Here is a 22725-nt window from a genome sequence, read left to right on the forward strand (position 1 = left end):
GTGAGTGCGGGGACACCATTACACGCGTGCACTACATATAGGTCACTACCTATATGTAGCTTCACAATGGTAACTCCGAATATGGCCATGTAACATGTCTATGATCATGGAATTGCCCCCTCTATGCCATCCTGGCATAGTTGGCACAATCCCATGATCCCAGTGGTCTGTAGCACAGACCCTGGTACTGCCAAACTGCCCTTCCTGGGGTTTCACTGCATCTGCTGCTGCTGCCAACCCCTCAGACAGGCATCTGCCCTCCTGGGGTCCAGCCAGGCCTGGCCCAGGATGGCAGAACAAAGAACGTCCTCTGAGAGAGGGTGTGACACCCTCTCCCTTTGGAAAATGGTGTGAAGGCAGGGGAGGAGTAGCCTCCCCCAGCCTCTGGAAATGCTTTGTTGGGCACAGAGGTGCCCAATTCTGAATAAGCCAGTCTACACCGGTTCAGGGGACCCCTTAGCCCTGCTCTGGCGCGAAACTGGATAAAGGAAAGGGGAGTGACCACTCCCCTGACCTGCACCTCCCCTGGGAGGTGTCCAGAGCTCCTCCAGTGTGCTCCAGACCTCTGCCATCTTGGAAACAGAGGTGCTGCTGGCACACTGGACTGCTCTGAGTGGCCAGTGCCACCAGGTGACGTCAGAGACTCCTTCTGATAGGCTCCTTCAGGTGTTAGTAGCCTATCCTCTCTCCTAGGTAGCCAAACCCTCTTTTCTGGCTATTTAGGGTCTCTGTCTCTGGGGAAACTTTAGATAACGAATGCAAGAGCTCATACGAGTTCCTCTGCATCTCTCTCTTCACCTTCTGCCAAGGAATCGACTGCTGACCGCGCTGGAAGCCTGCAAACCTGCAACATAGTAGCAAAGACGACTACTGCAACTCTGTAACGCTGATCCTGCCGCCTTCTCGACTGTTTTCCTGCTTGTGCATGCTGTGGGGGTAGTCTGCCTCCTCTCTGCACCAGAAGCTCCGAAGAAATCTCCCGTGGGTCGACGGAATCTTCCCCCTGCAACCGCAGGCACCAAAAAGCTGCATTACCGGTCCCTTGGGTCTCCTCTCAGCACGACGAGCGAGGTCCCTCGAATCCAGCGACTCTGTCCAAGTAACCCCCACAGTCCAGTGACTCTTCAGTCCAAGTTTGGTGGAGGTAAGTCCTTGCCTCACCTCGCTGGGCTGCATTGCTGGGAACCGCGACTTTTGCAGCTACTCCGGCCCCTGTGCACTTCCGGCGGAAATCCTTTGTGCACAGCCAAGCCTGGGTCCACGGCACTCTAACCTGTATTGCACGACTTTCTAAGTTGGTCTCCGGCGACGTGGGACTCCTTTGTGCGACTTCGGGTGAGCACCGTTTCACGCATCCTCGTAGTGCCTGTTTCTGGCACTTCTCCGGGTGCTACCTGCTTCAGAGAGGGCTCCTTGTCTTGCTCGACGTCCCCTCTCTCTGCTGGTCCAATTTGAGACCTCCTGGTCCCTCCTGGGCCTCAGCAGCGTCCAAAAACGCTAACCGCACGATTTGCACCTAGCAAGGCTTGTTGGCGTTCTTTCGGCGGGAAAACACTTCTGCACGACTCTCCACGGAGAGCGGAATCCGTCCACCAAAGGGGAAGTCTCTAGCCCTTTTCGTTCCTGCAGAAACCTCAGCTTCTTCTGTCCAGTAGAAGCTTCTTTGCACCCGCAGCTGGCATTTCCTAGGCATCTGCCCATCTCCGACTTGCTTGTGACTTTTGGACTTGGTCCCCTTGTTCCACAGGTACCCTAGATTGGAAATCCACAGTTGTTGCATTGCTGGTTTGTGTCTTTCCTGCATTATTCCTCTAACACGACTTCTTTGTCCTTAGGGGAACTTTAGTGCACTTTGCACTCACTTTTCTGGGTCTTGGGGAGGGTTATTTTTCTAACTCTCACTATTTTCTAATAGTCCCAGCGACCCTCTACAAGGTCACATAGGTTTGGGGTCCATTCGTGGTTCGCATTCCACTTTTGGAGTATATGGTTTGTGTTGCCCCTATCCCTATGTTTCCCCATTGCATCCTATTGTAACTATACATTGTTTGCACTGTTTTCTAAGACTATACTGCATATTTTTGCTATTGTGTATATATATCTTGTGTATATTTCCTATCCTCTCACTGAGGGTACACTCTAAGATACTTTGGCATATTGTCATAAAAATAAAGTACCTTTATTTTTAGTATAACTGTGTATTGTGTTTTCTTATGATATTGTGCATATGACACTAAGTGGTACTGTAGTAGCTTCACACGTCTCCTAGTTCAGCCTAAGCTGCTCTGCTAAGCTACCATTATCTATCAGCCTAAGCTGCTAGACACCCTATACACTAATAAGGGATAACTGGGCCTGGTGCAAGGTGCAAGTACCCCTTGGTACTCACTACAAGCCAGTCCAGCCTCCTACAGAAAGACACAAACCAACAATGCAACAACTGTGGATTTCCAATCTAGGGTACCTGTGGAACAAGGGGACCAAGTCCAAAAGTCACAAGCATGTCGGAGATGGGCATATGCCCAGGAAATGCCAGCTGTGAGTGCAAAGAAGCTTCTACTGGACAGAAGAAGCTGAGGTTTCTGCAGGAACGAAAAGGGCTAGAGACTTCCCCTTTGGTGGACGGATCCCTCTCGCCGTGGAGAGTCATGCAGATGTGTTCTCCCGCCGAAAGAATGCCAACAAGCCTTGCTAGCTGCAAATCGTGCGGTTAGCGTTTTTGGACACTGCTGTGACCCTGGAGGGACCAGGAGGTCGCAAATTGGACCAGGAGAGAGAGGGGACGTCGAGCAAGAAAAGGAGCCCTCTCAGCAGCAGGTAGCATCCGGAATAGTGCCAGAAACAGGCACTACGAGGATGCGTGAAACGGTGCTCACCCGAAGTTGCACAAAGGAGTCCCACGTCACCGGAGACCAACTTAGAAAGTCGTGCAATGCAGGTTAGAGTGCCGTGGACCCTGGCTTGGCTGTGCACAAAGGATTTCCGCCGGAAGTGCACAGGGGCCGGATTAGCTGCAAAAGTCGCGGTTCCCAGCAATGCAGCCCAGTGAGATGAGGCAAGGACTTACCTCCACCAAACCTGGACTGAAGAGTCACTGGACTGTGGGGGTCACTTGGACAGAGTTGCTGGATTCGAGGGACCTCGCTCGTCGTGCTGAGAGGAGACCCAAGAGACCGGTAATGCAGCTTTTTGGTGCCTGCGGTTGCAGGGGGAAGATTCCGTCGACCCACGGGAGATTTCTTCGGAGCTTCTGGTGCAGAGAGGAGGCAGACTACCCCCACAGCATGCACAAGCAGGAAAACAGTCGAGAAGGCGGCAGGATCAGCGTTACAGAGTTGCAGTAGTCGTCTTTGCTACTATGTTGCAGGTTTGCAGGCTTCCAGCGCGGTCAGCAGTCGATTCCTTGGCAGAAGGTGAAGAGAGAGATGCAGAGGAACTCGGATGAGCTCTTGCATTCGTTATCTAAAATTTCCCCAGAGACAGAGACCCTAAATAGCCAGAAAAGAGGGTTTGGCTACTTAGGAGAGAGGATAGGCTAGCAACACCTGAAGGAGCCTATCACAAGGAGTCTCTGACGTCACCTGGTGGCACTGGCCACTCAGAGCAGTCCAGTGTGCCAGCAGCACCTCTGTTTCCAAGATGGCAGAGGTCTGGAGCACACTGGAGGAGCTCTGGACACCTCCCAGGGGAGGTGCAGGTCAGGGGAGTGGTCACTCCCCTTTCCTTTGTCCAGTTTCGCGCCAGAGCAGGGCTAAGGGGTCCCCTGAACCGGTGTAGACTGGCTTATGCAGAATTGGGCACATCTGTGCCCAAGAAAGCATTTCCAGAGTCTGGGGGAGGCTACTCCTCCCCTGCCTTCACACCATTTTCCAAAGGGAGAGGGTGTAACACCCTCTCTCAGAGGAAGTCCTTTGTTCTGCCATCCTGGGCCAGGCCTGGCTGGACCCCAGGAGGGCAGATGCCTGTCTGAGGGGTTGGCAGCAGCAGCAGCTGCAGTGAAACCCTAGGAAGGGCAGTGTGGGAGTACCAGGGTCTGTGCTACAGACCACTGGGATCATGGGATTGTGCCAACTATGCCAGGATGGCATAGAGGGGGCAATTCCATGATCATAGACATGTTACATGGCCATATTCGGAGTTACCATTGTGAAGCTACATATAGGTAGTGACCTATATGTAGTGCACACGTGTAATGGTGTCCCCGCACTCACAAAGTTCAGGGAATTGGCTCTGAACAATGTGGGGGCACCTTGGCTAGTGCCAGGGTGCCCTCACACTAAGTAACTTTGCACCTAACCTTTACCAGGTAAAGGTTAGACATATAGGTGACTTATAAGTTACTTAAGTGCAGTGTAAAATGGCTGTGAAATAACGTGGACGTTATTTCACTCAGGCTGCAGTGGCAGGCCTGTGTAAGAATTGTCAGAGCTCCCTATGGGTGGCAAAAGAAATGCTGCAGCCCATAGGGATCTCCTGGAACCCCAATACCCTGGGTACCTCAGTACCATATACTAGGGAATGATAAGGGTGTTCCAGTAAGCCAATGTAAATTGGTAAAAATGGTCACTAGCCTGTTAGTGACAATTTGGAAAGAAATGAGAGAGCATAACCACTGAGGTTCTGATTAGCAGAGCCTCATTGAGACAGTTAGTCACTACACAGGTAACACATTCAGGCACACTTATGAGCACTGGGGCCCTGGGTTACCAGGGTCCCAGTGACACATACAACTAAAAATGGAAAGAAATGAGAGAGCATAACCACTGAGGTTCTGGATAGCAGAGCCTCAGTGAGACAGTTAGTCATAACACAGGTAAAACATTCAGGGCACACTTATGAGCACTGGGGCCCTGGCTGGCAGGGTCCCAGTGACACATACAACTAAAACAACATATATACAGTGAAAAATGGGGGTAACATGCCAGGCAAGATGGTACTTTCCTACACTGAGGTTTCTGCCTGTCAGTCTAGTGGGAAACTGGCAGCAGCATTGTCTCCGGCCCGATATCGAGCTTGCGGCAATGCTGTCACCTGCAGGCAGTCTGCCCAGCAGACAGTGAACATCGCAATGGGGCTGGGTAGGGAGACCTCAACACTGCCCATGCAGGGGCCCTCCTGTGGCCCCCTGCACCTGTTCTATGCCAGCCCTTTCATGGTTGTAAAACTGGCATGAAAAGGTTGGTGGAGAACAAGATTGTAATCAGCAGGGAGGTGCTGCATGCAGCCCTGCCATGGCTGATTGCGATCTCCACCCACCGTCTACCTGTTGGGATCACCGATCTCGGCGGGGAAGGCGGAACCCTGGCGGTTTGCCCACCAGGGTCTTAATGTAGCGGTCGGACCGCCACAGCAGCGGTTGTCCTGACCGCCACCGCAACCCTGGCAGTCTCAAGACCTCCAGCCTTGTAATGAGGTGTAGGAAAGTACCATCTTGCCTGGCATGTTACCCCCATTTTTCACTGTATATATGTTGTTTTAGTTGTATGTGTCACTGGGACCCTGCCAGCCAGGGCCCCAGTGCTCATAAGTGTGCCCTGAATGTTTTACCTGTGTTATGACTAACTGTCTCACTGAGGCTCTGCTATCCAGAACCTCAGTGGTTATGCTCTCTCATTTCTTTCCAAATTGTCACTAACAGGCTAGTGACAAATTTCACCAATTTACATTGGCATACTGGAACACCCTTATAATTCGCTAGTGTATGGTACTGAGGTACCCAGGGTATTGGGGTTCCAGGAGATCCCTATGGGCTGCAGCATTTCTTTTGCCACTCATAGGGAGCTCTGACAATTCTTACACAGGCCTGCCACTGCAGCCTGAGTGAAATAACGTCCACGTTATTTCACAGGCATTTACCACTGCACTTAAGTAACTTATAAGTCACCTATATGTCTAACCTTTACCTGGTAAAGGTTGGGTGCTAAGTTACTTAGTGTGTGGGCACCCTGGCACTAGCCAAGGTGCCCCCACATTGTTCAGGGCAAATTCCCCGGACTTTGTGAGTGCGGGGACAACATTACACACGTGCACTGCACATAGGTCAACACCTATGTGTAGCTTCACAATGGTAACTCCGAATATGGCCATGTAACATGTCTATGATCATGAAATTGCCCCCTCTATGCCATCCTGGCATTGTTGGCACAATCCCATGATCCCCCAGGTCTGTAGCACAGACCCGGGTACTGCCAAACTGCCTTTTCAGGGGTTTCACTGCAGCTGCTGCTGCTGCCAACCCCTCAGACAGGTTTCTGCCCTCCTGGGGTCCAGCCAGGCTTGGCCCAGGATGGCAGAACAAAGGACTTCCTCAGAGAGAGGGTGTTACACCCTCTCCCTTTGGAAAAAGGTGTTAAGGCAGGGGAGGAGTAGCCTCCCCCAGCCTCTGGAAATGCTTTCATGGCTGGATGCTTTCTGCATAAGCCAGTCTACACCGGTTCAGGGACCCCTCAGCCCTGCTCTGGCGCGAAACTGGACAAAGGAAAGGGGAGTGACCACTCCCCTGACCTGCACCTCCCCTGGGAGGTGCCCAGAGCTCCTCCAGTGTGCTCCAGACCTCTGCCATCTTGGAAACAGAGGTGCACTGGCACACTGGACTGCTCTGAGCGGCCAGGGCCAGCAGGTGACATCAGAGACTCCTTCTGATAGGCTCTTTCAGGTGTTGCTAGCCTATCTTCTCTCCTAAGTAGCCAAACCCTCTTTTCTGGCTATTTAGGGTCTCTGCTTTGGGGATTTCCTTAGATAATGAATGCAAGAGCTCATCCGAGTTCCTCTGCATCTCTCTCTTCACCTTCTGCCAAGGAATCGACTGCTGACCGCGCTGGAAGCCTGCAAAACTGCAACAAAGTAGCAAAGACGACTACTGCAACTCTGTAACGCTGATCCTGCCGCCTTCTCGACTGTTTTCCTGGTGGTGCATGCTGTGGGGGTAGTCTGCCTCCTCTCTGCACTAGAAGCTCTGAAGAAATCTCCCGTGGGTCGACGGAATTGTCCCCCTGCAACCGCAGGTACCAAAGAACTGCATCACCAGTCCTCTGGGTCTCCTCTCAGCACGACGAGCGAGGTCCCTTGAATCCAGCAACTCTGTTCAAGTGACTCCCACAGTCCAGTGACTCTTCAGTCCAAGTTTGGTGGAGGTAAGTCCTTGCCTCCCCACGCCAGACTGCATTGCTGGGAACCGCGTGTTTTGCAGCTACTCCGGCTCCTGTGCACTTTCCGAGGGAATCCTTTGTGCACAGCCAAGCCTGGGTCCACGGCACTCTAACCTGCATTGCACGACCTCCTGAGTTGTCCTCCGGCGGCGTGGGACTCCTTTGTGCAACTTCGGGTGAGCACCGTTTCACTCCACTTTGTAGTGCCTGTTCTGGCACTTCTGCGGGTGCTGCCTGCTTCTGAGAGGGCTCCTTGTCTTGCTGGGTGCCACCTCTGTCCCCTGACGCAAATGGCGACATCCTGGTCTCTCCTGGGCCACAGCAGCACCGAAAAACCCCAACCGCGAGCTTTGCAGCTAGCAAGGCTTGTTTACGGTCTTTCCGCAGGAAAACACTTCTGCACGAATCTCCACAGCGTGGGACATCCATCCGCCAAAGGAGAAGTTTCTAGCCCTTGTCGTTCTTGCAGAATCCTCAGCTTCTACTGTCCAGTAGCAGCTTCTTTGCACCCACAGCTGGCATTTCCTGGGCATCTGCCCACTCTCGACTTGATCGTGACTTTTGGACTTCGTCCCCTTGTTCCACAGGTACCCTCGCCTGGAAATCCATTGTTGTTGCATTGCTGGTTTTGGTCTTTCCTGCAGAATTCCCCTATCACGACTTCTGTGCTCTTTGGGGAACTTTAGTGCACTTTGCACTCACTTTTCTGGGTCTTGGGGTGGGCTATTTTTCTAACCCTCACTGTTTTCTTACAGTCCCAGCGACCCTCTACAAGGTCACACAGGTTTGGGGTCCATTCGTGGTTCGCATTCCACTTTTGGAGTATATGGTTTGTGTTGCCCCTATCCCTATGTGTCCCCATTGCATCCTATTGTAACTATACATTGTTTGCACTGTTTTCTAATACTATACTGCATATTTTGGTATTGTGTACATATATCTTGTGTATATTTGCTATCCTCATACTGAGGGTACTCACTGAGATACTTTTGGCATATTGTCATAAAAATAAAGTACCTTTATTTTTAGTATATCTGTGTATTGTGTTTTCTTATGATATTGTGCATATGACACTAGTGGTACTGTAAGAGCTTCACTCGTCTCCTAGTTCAGCCTAAGCTGCTCTGCTAAGCTACCATTATCTATCAGCCTAAGCTGCTAGACACCCTATACACTAATAAGGGATACCTGGGCCTGGTGCAAGGTGTAAGTACCCCGCTCAGCCCTCCACAGGGCTTGGTCGCCCCACTCACTGCTGCCGCTCCTGCCTGCCTTTGCCGCCTCCTGCCTGCAGATTCCTTCGCTCGCTGCTCCTGGGAATTTCCCGCTGCCCGCTGCTTCTTGGTATTTCCCGCCGCTGCCTCCCTGCGGCCCCGCCCCCCTGTGATTCCATTCGCCGCCCCGCTCCCGCCAGCCAGCTGCTCCTCCCTCCCGGCTCCTTACTTAAGGGGACTGTAGGGGACCACAGAGTGTGACCGCTCAGCCCTCCACAGGGCTTGGTCGCCCCACTCACTGCTGCCGCTCCTGCCTGCCTTTGCCGCCTCCTGCCTGCAGATTCCTTCGCTCGCTGCTCCTGGGAATTTCCCGCTGCCCGCTGCTTCTTGGTATTTCCCGCCGCTGCCTCCCTGCGGCCCCGCCCCCCTGTGATTCCATACGCCGCCCCGCTCACCCCACCCAGCTGCTCCTCCCTCCCGGCTCCTTACTTATGACGCCCCCAGAGCGACCGTGCAGCGGATGCGCGCAGTGGGAGCACCGACTGAGCGCCGAAGGTGCGCCAAAGGTAAGCCCGTCTGCGCCCGTCCGCGCCTGGACCGCGCCCAGCGCCAGACCCCCTGGTCCTCGGCAGCACACCCTGCACATCTACGATGCCAAAACCCTCCACGCATTCAACGCCGGCCGAAACACCGCCTGCTACCCTGCCACCCCGAGACGCACCCACGGACCCTTCAACTGCCTGACCTGCCGCTTCACCAGCCTCCGACCCAACACCGCACCTACTAAACCGAGCCCCAGCAACAAACACCTGATGTGCATCCTGCTCAACACCCGCTCCGTTCACAGGCATGCCGTCGAACTCTGGAACCTCCTCGACTCGACAGCACCAGACATCGCCTTCCTGACGGAAACCTGGATGAACGCCTCCTCAGCGCCCGACGTCGCCATCGCCGTCCCAGAAGGCTACAAAATCACCAGGAGGGACCGCGTCAACCAGACAGGAGGAGGCATCGCCATCATCCACAAGAACACCATCCCCATCCGCATCACGACCAACTCCGATGACACCTTCACCTCCGCCGAACACCTCCACTTCCAGATACACACCGACCCCAAGACCACGCTCAGAGGCACCCTCATCTACAGACCACCGGGACCACGCACACAGTTCAGCAAAGACATCACAGACTTCGTCAGCCCCCACGCCATCAATTCCACCGACTACATCCTCCTGGGGGACCTCAACTTCCACCTGGAGGACGACAAGGACTGCAACACCACTGCTCTACTGGACAACCTGGCCAACCTCGGACTCAAGCAACTGGTAACCACCCCCACCCACCACACCGGCCACACGCTTGACCCAGTCTTCTCATCCAGCAAATACGTCACCTTCAGCCACTCCACCAATCTCCAGTGGACTGACCACAGCTGCGTCCACTTCAGCTTCAGTAAAACGACGACCCACCACCACCCTCAACAAGCCCCCCGCAGGAGCTGGAACAAGATCACCGGCGACCAGCTCACCACCTTCCTCAGCCAGAACCCCCCCACCAGCTCAACAGACCCTAACGAAGCCGCCAACAACCTCACACAGTGGATCACCAACTGCGCAGACGCCCTCGCACCACTGAAGAAGAACCCCCCCAGCAGACGCAGCAGCAAGAAAGCCTCCTGGTTCACCGACGAGCTCATCACCTCCAAGAAGAACTGCCGCTCCCTGGAGAACACCTGGCGCACCAACCAGACCACAAACAACATGACGGCCCTCAAACACGCCACCCGCAAACACCACCAACTGATCTGCGCCACAAAAAAGACAGCCTTCAAGGAACGACTGGACAACAACACCCACAACAGCAAGGAACTCTTCAGCATCGTCAAAGAGCTCTCCAACCCCGACGCCGGAAACAATGACATCACTCCCTCGCAAGACCTCTGCGACTCCCTCGCAGCCTTCTTCCACGACAAGATCGCCAACATTCACAACAGCTTCGGCCCACCAACCACGAACTCCACCACCGAACCGATGCCCCCACTGCCACTCTCCGCACCTGGACCCCAGTCAGCACGAAGACACAACACGCACAATGAACACCATCCACTCCGGATCCCCTACGGACCCCTGCCCACACCACATCTTCAACACGGCCGACCACATCATCGCACCCCACCTCCGCGACATCGTCAACGCCTCCTTCAACACCGCCACCTTCCCGGAGTGCTGGAAACACGCCGAGATCAGTGCCCTGCTGAAGAAACCAACTGCAGACCCCTCCGACCTCAAGAACTACCGCCCCATCTCGCTCCTCCCGTTTCCTGCCAAAGTCATCGAGAAGACCGTCAACAGACAGCTAGCCGCCTTCCTCGAGACCAACGGATCCCTCGACCACTCGCAATCCGGCTTCCGAGCCAACCACAGCACGGAGACCGCCCTCATCGCAGCCACAGACGACATCAGATCCCTAATGGACAATGGGGAAACTGCGGCCCTCATCCTCCTGGACCTCTCCGCAGCGTTCGACACTGTCTGCCACCGCACCCTGGTACAGCGCCTGAACAACACCGGCATCCAGGAGAAGGCCCTGGAGTGGATCACCTCATTCCTCGCCAGAAGAACCCAGAGAGTCCGCCTCCCCCCGTTCCGGTCAGCGGCCACCGAAGTCATCTGCGGCGTTCCACAAGGGTCATCGCTCAGCCCCACCCTCTTCAACGTCTACATGAGCCCCCTCGCAACCATCGCACGTCAACACAACCTCAAGATCATCACCTACGCCGACAACACCCAGCTGATCCTCTACCTCACCAGCGACCCGGACGCCGCCAGAGCCAGCCTACACGAAGGGATGAAAGACGTCGCCGAATGGATGAAGAACAGCCGCCTGAAACTGAACTCAGACAAGACGGAGGTCCTCATCCTGGGATCATCACCCTCTGCCTGGGACGACTCCTGGTGGCCCCCCGCCCTGGGAGCCACCCCCAAGCCAACGGACCACGCTCGCAACCTAGGCTTCATCCTGGACTCCTCTCTCTCGATGACCAGACAAGTCAACGCCGTCTCGTCTTCATGCTTCAACACCCTGCGCATGCTTCGAAAGATCTTCCGGTGGATCCCCACCGAGACCAGGAAGACGGTCACCCAGGCCCTCGTCACCAGTCGGCTGTACTACGGAAGCGCCCTCTACGCCGGCACCGCCGCCAAACTCCAGAAGAAACTCCAACGGATCCAGAACGCCTCAGCACGACTCATCCTGGACATCCCCCGACACAGCCACATCTCCGGATACCTGAGAGATCTGCACTGGCTCCCCATCAACAAAAGAATCACGTTCCGACTCCTCACCCACGCACACAAGGCCCTCCACGACCTGGGCCCCAAGTTCCTCAACAGCCGCCTGACCTTCCACAAGCCCACCCTCCAGCTCCGCTCCGCCAGCCTCGCTCTCGCCACCGTCCCCCGCATCCGCAGAGCCACCGCCGGAGGAAGATCCTTCTCCTACCTGGCAGCCAAGACATGGAACTCCCTCCCCATCCACCTCCGGACAACGCAAGACCATCTCGCCTTCAGGAAGCAACTCAAGACCTGGCTGTTCGAGCAGTAGCGTTCCCTCCCCCCCCCCAGCGCCTTGAGACCCTCCGGGTGAGCAGTGCGCTATACAAATGCCTTTGATTGATTGATTGATTGGTACTCACTACAGGCCAGTCCAGCCTCCTACATTGGTTGTGCAGCGGTGGGATAAGAACTTTGCTACTACTTACCACTTTTGTCATTGTACTTTCCATAAGAGAAAAATATGCAAAACAAGTTCAGTGTATGTACACCTAACCAAAAAGTTTTTTTTTTTCTCTCACTTCTTTTCTAAGTGCTGAAAAGTACCTCTAAAACTTTCAAAAAGTTCTTAAAAAGTTTAAAAAGTTTTTTTCCTGTTCTTTAAAAAGTTCTAAAAACTTTTTCTCACTTTTTCTATCGCTTAAACACTTTCTAAAATGTCTGGCACAGGCCAAACTGTTGATCTGTCCAAACTTGCTTATGATCACCTTAGCTGGAAAGGAGCAAGGAGTCTCTGCATAGAAAGAGGTTTAAGTGTAGGGAAGAATCCCTCTAGAGAACTGTTGGTTAATATGCTTGTTGAACAGGATGAGGCCAGAGGTGCCACTTCTGTTGAGAAATTAGCTGATGGCTCCCAATCTGACCCTGGGGCACCCCTAGCAAAATATTTAGAAAGGAAACTTCCTAGCCTGCCCATTATCAGACAACCTAGCATAGCTGGTACTGATGTAGAGTCACACCATACTGATAGTGTTGTCTCACATCACAGTAAGAGTATTCCTTACCATCATAGTAGAAGTGATGTTTCTGTTAGCCAAGCTGTTAGGATGCCATCTGTTAGGGACAGGTCTCCTTCTGTTCATTCTCACCATACTTCTGTTTTAAGGCATGCCCCACCCACCCACCCTGATGACAGAGTGTTAGAAAGGGAGCTCAATAGATTGAGAGTGGAACAAACCAGGCTGAAGCTCAAGAAGCAACAGCTGGATTTGGATAGGCAGTCCTTAGAAGTGGAAAGAGAAAGACAGAAATTGGGTTTAGAAACCCATGGTGGCAGCAGCAGTATTCCCCATAGTCATCCTGCAAAAGAGCATGATTCTAGAAATCTGCACAAGATAGTTCCCCCTTATAAGGAGGGGGATGACATTAACAAGTGGTTTGCTGCACTTGAGAGGGCCTGTGTTGTACAGGATGTCCCTCAAAGACAGTGTGCTGCTATCCTATGGCTATCATTTAGTGGAAAGGGTAGGGATAGGCTCCTTACTGTGAAAGAAAGTGAAGCCAATGATTTCAAAGTTCTTAAGAATGCACTCCTAGATGGTTATGGCTTAACCACTGAACAGTACAGGATGAAGTTCAGAGAAACCAAAAAGGAGTCTTCACAAGACTGGGTAGACTTTGTTGACCATTCAGTGAAGGCCTTGGAGGGGTGGTTACATGGCAGTAAAGTTACTGATTATGAAAGCCTGTATAACTTAATCCTGAGAGAGCATATTCTTAATAACTGTGTGTCTGATTTGTTGCACCAGTACCTGGTGGACTCTGATCTGACCTCTCCCCAAGAATTGGGAAAGAAGGCAGACAAATGGGTCAGAACAAGGGTGAACAGAAAAGTTCATACAGGGGGTGACAAAGATGGCAAGAAGAAGGATGGTAAGTCTTCTGACAAGGGTGGGGACAAATCTAAAAATGAGTCTTCATCAGGCCCACAAAAGCACTCTGGTGGGGCTGGTGGGCCCAAATCCTCTTCAAATCAAAACAAAGAAAAGAAACCATGGTGCTATTTATGTAAAATAAAAGGCCATTGGACAACAGATCCCAGTTGTCCAAAGAAAAGCACCAAGCCTCCTACCACTACAACCCCTGCTGCTACACCTAGTGCCCCTAGTAATAGCAGTGGTGGTGGGAGCAAACCTACTAATAGCCAATCCAAGGGAGTAGCTGGGCTCACTTTTGGTAACTTAGTTGGGGTTGGTCTTGTTAGGGAGACGACATAGGCTGTGTTAGTCTCTGAGGGGGCTATTGATTTAGCCACCTTAGTTGCTTGTCCCCCTAACATGGATAAGTACAAGCAACTACCCCTAATAAATGGTGTTGAGGTTCAGGCCTACAGGGACACAGGTGCCAGTGTTACAATGGTAATAGAGAAACTGGTCCACCCTGAACAACACCTACTTGGTCACCAGTACCAAGTAACCGATGCTCACAACAACACACTTAGCCACCCCATGGCTGTTGTAAATCTCAACTGGGGGGGGGTTACTGGTCCAAAGAAAGTTGTGGTTTCCTCAGATTTACCTGTAGACTGTCTACTAGGGAATGATTTAGAGACATCAGCTTGGTCAGATGTGTAGTTGGAGGCCCATGCAGCAATGCTGGGCATTCCAGGGCATATTTTTGCTTTAACCAGGGCTCAGGCCAAAAAGCAAAAAGGACAGGGTGACTTGGATCCTGGAAGAATGGACCAAGTGCTCCCTAAAGCTAGGGCTAGTAGAAGTAAAGCACTACCTACTATCCCTCCCTCTACAGTGGATTCTACTTCTGAGGAAGAAGAATTTCCACCCTGTGCAGAACCTACACCAGAGGAGCTGGAAGCAGACACTGCTGAGCTTTTGGGTGAAGGGGGCCCTGCCAGGGAGGAGCTGAGTGTGGCACAGCATACCTGTCCCACACTAGAGGGTCTAAGGCAGCAAGCTGTCAAACAAGCAAATGGAGATGTCAGTGACTCTCACAGAGTTTACTGGGAGGACAACCTCTTGTACACTGAAGCAAGGGATTCAAAACCTGGAACTGCCAGGAGATTGGTGATTCCTCAGGAGTACAGAAAGTTCCTCCTAACTCTAGCCCACGACATTCCCTTAGCTGGACATTTGGGGCAAATGAAAACTTGGGACAGGCTTGTTCCCTTGTTTCATTGGCCTAGAATGTCAGAGGACACAAAGGAATTTTGTAAGTCCTGTGAAACCTGTCAAGCCAGTGGCAAGACAGGTGGCACTCCAAAGGCACCCCTTATCCCACTGCCTGTGGTTGGGGTTCCCTTTGAAAGGGTAGGGATTGACATAGTTGGCCCCCTTGACCCTCCTACTGCTTCAGGCAATAGGTTTATCTTGGTGGTAGTGGACCATGCCACCAGATATCCTGAAGCAATTCCTCTAAGGACCACTACAGCTCCTGCAGTGGCAAAGGCCCTCTTGGGAATCTTTTCCAGGGTGGGCTTCCCAAAAGAGGTGGTATCAGACAGGGGAAGCAATTTTATGTCTGCTTACTTAAAAGCCATGTGGAAGGAGTGTGGTGTTACATACAAGTTCACCACACCCTATCATCCACAAACAAATGGACTGGTGGAGAGATTTAACAAAACTCTCAAAGGCATGATTATGGGACTCCCTGAAAAACTCCGCAGGAGATGGGATATCCTGTTACCTTGCCTCCTTTTTGCTTACAGGGAGGTACCCCAAAAAGGAGTGGGCTTCAGCCCCTTTGAACTCCTATTTGGACACCCTGTGAGAGGTCCTCTAACACTTGTTAAGGAGGGTTGGGAACAACCTTTAAAAGCTCCAAAGCAAGACATAGTGGACTATGTACTTGGCCTCAGATCAAGGATGGCTGAGTTCATGAAAAAGGCCAGTAAAAACCTTCAGGCCAGCCAAGAGCTCCAAAAGCAATGGCATGACCAGAAGGCTGTTTTGGTTCAGTACCAACCAGGGCAGAAAGTGTGGGTCTTGGAGCCTGTGGCCCCAAGAGCACTCCAAGACAAATGGAGTGGACCCCACATAATTGTTGAAAAGAAGGGTGAAGTCACCTACTTAGTTGACTTAGGCACTGCCAGGAGTCCCCTTAGGGAGCTCCATGTCAATCGCCTGAAACCCTACTATGACAGGGCTGATCTCACCCTGCTCATGGCAACTGATGAGGGACAGGAAGAAGAGAGTGACCCTCTCCCTGATCTCTTCTATTCCACAGAACAAGATGCTCTAGTGGAAGGTGTAGTTTTGGCAGATTGTCTTACTGCTGAGCAGAAAGACCACTGCATAAATCTCCTGGATCAGTTTTCTGAACTCTTCTCTACTGTGCCAGGTACCACTTCTTGGTGTGAGCACACTATAGATACTGGAGACAGCTTGCCTGTCAAACGTAAGATCTATAGGCAGCCTGACCGTGTCAGAGACTGCATAAAGCAAGAGGTGCAGAAAATGCTTGAACTGGGAGTGGTTGAGCACTCTGAAAGTCCATGGGCCTCTCCTGTGGTACTTGTACCAAAACCTCATTCCAAGGATGGAAAGAAGGAAATGCGGTTTTGTGTAGACTATAGAGGTCTCAACCAGGTAACCAAAACTGATGCTCACCCTATACCCAGGGCAGATGAGCTCATAGATACACTGGCATCTGCCAAGTATCTAAGCACTTTTGATTTGACTGCAGGGTATTGGCAGATCAAATTATCAGAAGATGCAAAAGCAAAAACTGCATTTTCAACCATTGGAGGCCATTACCAATTCACAGTAATGCCTTTTGGATTGAAAAAGGCACCTGCCACTTTTCAGAGGTTGGTGAATACAGTCCTGCAAGGGCTGGAAGCTTTTAGTGCAGCATATCTAGATGATATAGCTGTCTTTAGCTCCAGCTGGGATGATCACCTGGTCCACCTATGGAAAGTTTTAGAGGCCCTGCAAAAGGCAGGCCTCACTATCAAGGCTTCAAAGTGCCAGATAGGGCAGGGTAAGGTGGTTTATCTGGGACACCTGGTAGGTGGAGAACAGATTGCACCACTTCAGGGGAAAATCCAAACTATTATAGATTGGGTTCCCCCTACAACTCAGACCCAGGTCAGAGCCTTCTTAGGCCTCACTGGGTATTACAGGAGGTTCATAAACAACTATGGCTCCATTGCAGCCCCTCTTAATGACCTCACATCCAAGAAAATGCCTAAAAAGGTATTGTGGACAGCTAGCTGTCAGAAAGCTTTTGAGGAGCTGAAGCAGGCCATGTGCTCTGCACCTGTCCTAAAAAGCCCCTGTTACTCCAAAAAATGCATTGTCCAAACTGATGCATCTGAATTAGGGGTAGGGGCAGTCTTATCACAACTTAATTCTGAGGGCCAGGATCAACCTGTTGCTTTTATCAGCAGGAGGTTGACCCCTAGAGAAAAGCGTTGGTCTGCCATAGAGAGGGAGGCCTTTGCTGTGGTCTGGGCACTGAAGAAGTTGAGGCCATACCTGTTTGGCACTCACTTCATTGTTCAGACAGACCACAAACCTCTACTTTGGCTAAAACAAATGAAAGGTGAAAATCCTAAATTGTTGAGGTGGTCCATATCCCTACAGGGAATGGACTATACAGTGGAACATAGACCTGGGAGTACCCACTCCAATGCAGATTGACTCTCCAGATATTTCCACTTAGACAATGAAGACCCATCAGGTAATGACTAGTCTTATTGTCCTTCGTTTGGGGGGGGTTGTGTAGGAAAGTACCATCTTGCTTGGCATGTTACCCTAATTTTTCACTGTATTTATGTTGTTTTAGTTGTATGTGTCACTGGGACCCTGCCAGCCAGGGCCCCAGTGCTCATAAGTGTGCCCTGAATGTGTTACCTGTGTTATGACTAACTGTCTCACTGAGGCTCTGCTATACAGAACCTCAGTGGTTATGCTCTCTCATTTCTTTCCAAATAGTCACTAACAGGCTAGTGACCAATTTCACTAATTTACATTGGCATACTGGAACACCCTTATAATTCCCTAGTATATGGTAGTGAGGTACCCAGGGTATTGGGGTTCCAGGAGATCCCTATGGGCTGCAGCATTTCTTTTGCCACCCATAGGGAGCTCTGACAATTCTTACACAGGCCTGCCACTGCAGCCTGAGTGAAATAACGTCCACGTTATTTCACAGCCATTTACCACTGCACTTAAGTAACTTATAAGTCACCTATATGTCTAACCTTTACCTGGTAAAGGTTGGGTGCTAAGTTACTTAGTGTGTGGGCACCCTGGCACTAGCCAAGGTGCCCCCACATTGTTCAGGGCAAATTCCCCGGACTTTGTGAGTGCGGGGACACCATTGCACGTGTGCACTACACATAGGTCAACACCTATGTGTAGCTTCACAATGGTAACTCCGAATATGGCCATGTAACATGTCTGTGATCATGGAATTGCCCCCTCTATGCCATCCTGACATTGTTGGCACAATCCCATGATCCCACGGGTCTGTAGCACAGACCCGGGTACTGCCAAACTGCCTTTTCAGGGGTTTCACTGCAGCTGCTGCTGCTGCCAATCCCTCAGACAGGTTTCTGCCCTCCTGGGGTCCAGCCAGGCTTGGCCCAGGATGGCAGAACAAAGGACTTCCTCAGAGAGAGGGTGTTACACCCTCTCCCTTTGGAAAAAGGTGTTAAGGCAGGGGAGGAGTAGCCTCCCCCAGCCTCTGGAAATGCTTTCATGGGCACAGATGGTGCCCATTTCTGCATAAGCCAGTCTACACCAGTTCAGGGACCCCTCAGCCCTGCTCTGGTGTGAAACTGGACAAAGGAAAGGGGAGTGACCACTCCCCTGACCTGCACCTCCCCTGGGAGGTGCCCAGAGCTCCTCCAGTGTGCTCCAGACCTCTGCCATCTTGGAAACAGAGGTGCTGCTTGCACACTGGACTGCTCTGAGTGGCCAGGGCCAGCAGGTGACGTCAGAGACTCCTTCTGATAGGCTCCTTCAGGTGTTGCTAGCCTATCTTCTCTCCTAAGTAGCCAAACCCTCTTTTCTGGCTATTTAGGGTATCTGCTTTGGGGATTTCCTTAGATAACGAATGCAAGAGCTCATCCGAGTTCCTCTGCATCTCTCTCTTCACCTTCTGCCAAGGAATCGACTGCTGACCGCGCTGAAAGCCTGCAAAACTGCAACAAAGTAGCGAAGACGACTACTGCAACTCTGTAACGCTGATCCTGCCGCCTTCTCGACTGTTTTCCTGGTGGTGCATGCTGTGGGGGTAGTCTGCCTCCTCTCTGCACTAGAAGCTCCGAAGAAATCTCCCGTGGGTCGACGGAATCGTCCCCCTGCAACCGCAGGCACCAAAGAACTGCATCACCGGTCCTCTGGGTCTCCTCTCAGCACGACGAGCGAGATCCCTTGAATCCAGCAACTCTGTCCAAGTGACTCCCACAGTCCAGTGACTCTTCAGTCCAAGTTTGGTGGAGGTAAGTCCTTGCCTCCCCACGCCAGACTGCATTGGTGGGAACCGCGTGTTTTGCAGCTACTCCGGCTCCTGTGCACTTTCCGAGGGAATCCTTTGTGCACAGCCAAGCCTGGGTCCACGGCACTCTAACCTGCATTGCACAACCTCCTGAGTTGTCCTCCGGCGGTGTGGGACTCCTTTGTGCAACTTCGGGTGAGCACCGTTTCACTCCACATTGTAGTGCTTGTTCCGGCACTTCTGGGGGTGCTGCCTGCTTCTAAGAGGGCTCCTTGTCTTGCTGGGTACACCCTCTGTCCCCTGATGCAATTGGCGACATCCTGGTCCCTCCTGGGGCACAGCAGCACCCAAAAACCCCAACTGCAAGCTTTGCAGCTAGCAAGGCTTGTTTACGGTCTTTCCGCAGGAAAATACTTCTGCACGACTCTCCACAGCGTGGGACATCTATCCTCCAAAGGGGAAGTTTCTAGCCCTTGTCGTTCTTGCAGAATCCTCAGCTTCTACTGTCCAGTAGCAGCTTCTTTGCACCCACAGCTGGCATTTCCTGGGCATCTGCCCACTCTCGACTTGATCGTGACTTTTTGGCTTGGTCCCCTTGTTCCACAGGTACCCTCGTCTGGAAATCCATTGTTGTTGCATTGCTGGTATTGGTCTTTCCTGCAGAGTTCCCCTATCACGACTTCTGTGCTCTTTGGGGAACTTTAGTGCACTTTGCACTCACTTTTCAGGGTCTTGGGGTGGGCTATTTTTCTAACCCTCACTGTTTTCTTACAGTCCCAGCGACTCTCTACAAGGTCACACAGGTTTGGGGTCCATTTGTGGTTCGCATTCCACTTTTGGAGTATATGGTTTGTGTTGCCCCTATCCCTATGTGTCCCCTTTGCATCCTATTGTAACTATACATTGTTTGCACTGTTTTCTAATACTATACTGCATATTTTTGGTATTGTGTACATATATCTTGTGTATATTTGCTATCCTCATACTGAGGGTACTCACAGAGATACTTTTGGCATATTGTCATAAAAATAAAGTACCTTTATTTTTAGTATATCTGTGTATTGTGTTTTCTTATGATATTGTGCATATGACACTAGTGGTATTGTAGGAGCTTCACTCATCTCCTAGTTCAGCCTAAGCTGCTCTGCTAAGCTACCATTATCTATCAGCCTAAGCTGCTAGACACCCTATACACTAATAAGGGATACCTGGGCCTGGTGCAAGGTGTAGTGGAGTGGTACTCACTACAAGCCAGTCCAGCCTCCTACATGAGGCCCTTAATGCTTTTGATGAGCCCATCACAGATCCCAAACAGCACAGCAAAGTTAATTAAGTAGTGCACTGACTGTGTGTGCATTTGTGTTCCACCCTTTGGGGATGCCTGAGCCTTGCACTTTTATAGTGTTATAAAAGAGCATCCGATCCGAGAGAGGGGATTTTAACCCCTTCATCCTGACAAATGTACTGACAAGCTGTGTGTTATATACATAAAACAATGAACATCCAGTAATACAGTACCACTACCTTACTACTGCACATCAGCCTCTTTGCACATCCTTTTTAATACTTCTACTCTTAGCCTTCCCCCAGAATTTCTGTTAGCCAACCAGCAACTCTGATGGTGGGGTGGTGAAAGTGGTATTCTATTGGAATTAGCATGGCAGATTTAAATTAGGATGCTAAATAGCAATATTTTCATTTTTTTGCTTCAGATAGAGGAACAAGGTAAATGGGAGTGCTTTAGTTATATACAGGGCCACTGGAATTATGTAGAGAGGACCAAATTATGCGGCAGGGTTGACCAATTTATACAGCAAGAAAAGTCCAGTTATGCTTTTATACCACCAATAGCTCTAACTAAAGCAAATGCGAGACCGATTGCATTGCAAATGCTTGTTAAATATGCTCCAATAAAGGACATTCTGTATCCGACCACATGGCAACATCTGCTTGCTAATTGCCTCATTGTAAATTTTGACTATAATTACTGTGGCACTTCATTCCGTGAATGCTTCTACTTAAAAAAAATGGTACATTATAATTTTTCTTGTACTTGTTATAGCCCATCCAGAAATTAATAGAGTTAGCTAGTCCTGATAGTTAACTTGCACAGTAGAAAGAAAAAAAACACAAACATAATTAGGGCCAATTTTCAAAGCTTACTATAAAAACAAGACTACAAAACATGTCACAATTCATTCATCACCATTACACTTAACCTGCGTGCAAAATGCTGTTGGCTAAAACCAGCATGTTACTATGGTGTTGAACATGACACGCATTCATATTTCAGCTATCTGCAACTATTTTTAGATTTCTTATCACAAACAATGATATGGCTACCTACCACTGAACTAAGCTGGCAGGAGCTTAGCTTCCAGTGTGGTTAAAAAAAACGACTTGGACATGATTGTATATTAATATTGCTTCCCTTTAGGTTGGGCAGCATAGTTTAAGAAATTTGAACCACTTTACCTACTGAGAAGTCTCAGTCTTACTCCCACTAATGTTTTGGCGGAAATAACCCTCAGTGGAAATCAATGCGAACCAAAGCAAGGAGGCCTATTAAGTCCTGAACTATGTGCAAAAAGGATGGCAAAAATTTCAACATGCCTTGGTGACCCTCATCTGCTCTTTCCCATTGTCTACTACGTGTAGGAGGACTGTGTACGCTCCATGGCTGAGGCCAAAGCCAAACTGATTCTGCTCCAAAGTGTTGTGCTCATGAATGGGGCTCTAAAGCCATTCATCAACCAACGTCTTTTGAGAACGGTTTGTTGACTGTTGGCAGTACAGCATTTAGGCTGATAGCTCCTAGTCAGGTTGAGACGTAGGCCTCATGGAAACATCATTTTCAGGCCTATGCACTATTATGCCTGTGAAGCACTTTGCTCAAGTTAAATTATTCAGGCCATCACTATATTTTTAAGGGGAGGCCCAATATTTAGTGTTACGCACATCTACTAGGATTGGTGTGATTTCGATTGGCTTTTTTTGATCAGTGGTGTAATGAGTTTTCTTGGGTGCAAGAGAAACAATGTCCACCATACCATATTAGATAATCACTGTCCTAATTACGAGTGATAATACAGAAGGAAACTGGGATAACTCCTAGCCTGGAGTTTCCCAGCTAATGAAATAGTGGGGTTTAATGCTGCTAAGGGTATGGTAAGCAGAGGGGAGAGAGCAAAGAGGATGGGCACACCTGCCTGAATGACTAAAGGATTATTAATGTAATGTTCTGGCATTATTTTGTATTGTGATCCTACATGTACGTCTTTGGTTCAGAACTGATTCTACACTTCACTTCACTCTCTCAGGTTCTGAGCAATGACAACTCATTAACCCTCAAGTCAGTTCGGCAGGAGGATGCTGGGAAGTACGTCTGCCGTGCTGTGGTTCCTCGTGTTGGCGCCGGAGAAAGAGAAGTGACCCTCACTGTCAATGGTATGAGACATATCTTATCATTTATCTAGCTCAATCTCTTAAAAAATGGTTGGTTTTACATGTCATTCAAAACGAATAATTTGTTATGCCAGTACCTGCTGATGTTGCCGTTGAATTTATTGTATCATTATACGCCTATGAAGTTGTTGATGCATTTATGGTATCTTTGTATAAGTCTAG

The 22725-nt window shown here is 50.6% G+C and overlaps 1 protein-coding gene across 2 annotated transcripts in view; it reads left to right on the plus strand.

Annotated features, from left to right (window-relative positions):
• The window catches only part of KIRREL3 (kirre like nephrin family adhesion molecule 3), a 3739713-nt gene that overhangs the window by 2737920 nt on the left and 979068 nt on the right, over window positions 1-22725 (plus strand). For both annotated transcript variants that reach the window (XM_069224509.1, XM_069224508.1), the window contains exon 10: window positions 22419-22545. In XM_069224509.1, coding sequence (XP_069080610.1) covers window positions 22419-22545 — 127 coding nt within the window. The remainder of the gene's footprint in view (window positions 1-22418; window positions 22546-22725) is intronic.

Source organism: Pleurodeles waltl, chromosome 3_1, assembly GCF_031143425.1.
Source record: "Pleurodeles waltl isolate 20211129_DDA chromosome 3_1, aPleWal1.hap1.20221129, whole genome shotgun sequence".
In the NCBI taxonomy this organism is placed as follows: domain Eukaryota; kingdom Metazoa; phylum Chordata; class Amphibia; order Caudata; family Salamandridae; genus Pleurodeles; species Pleurodeles waltl.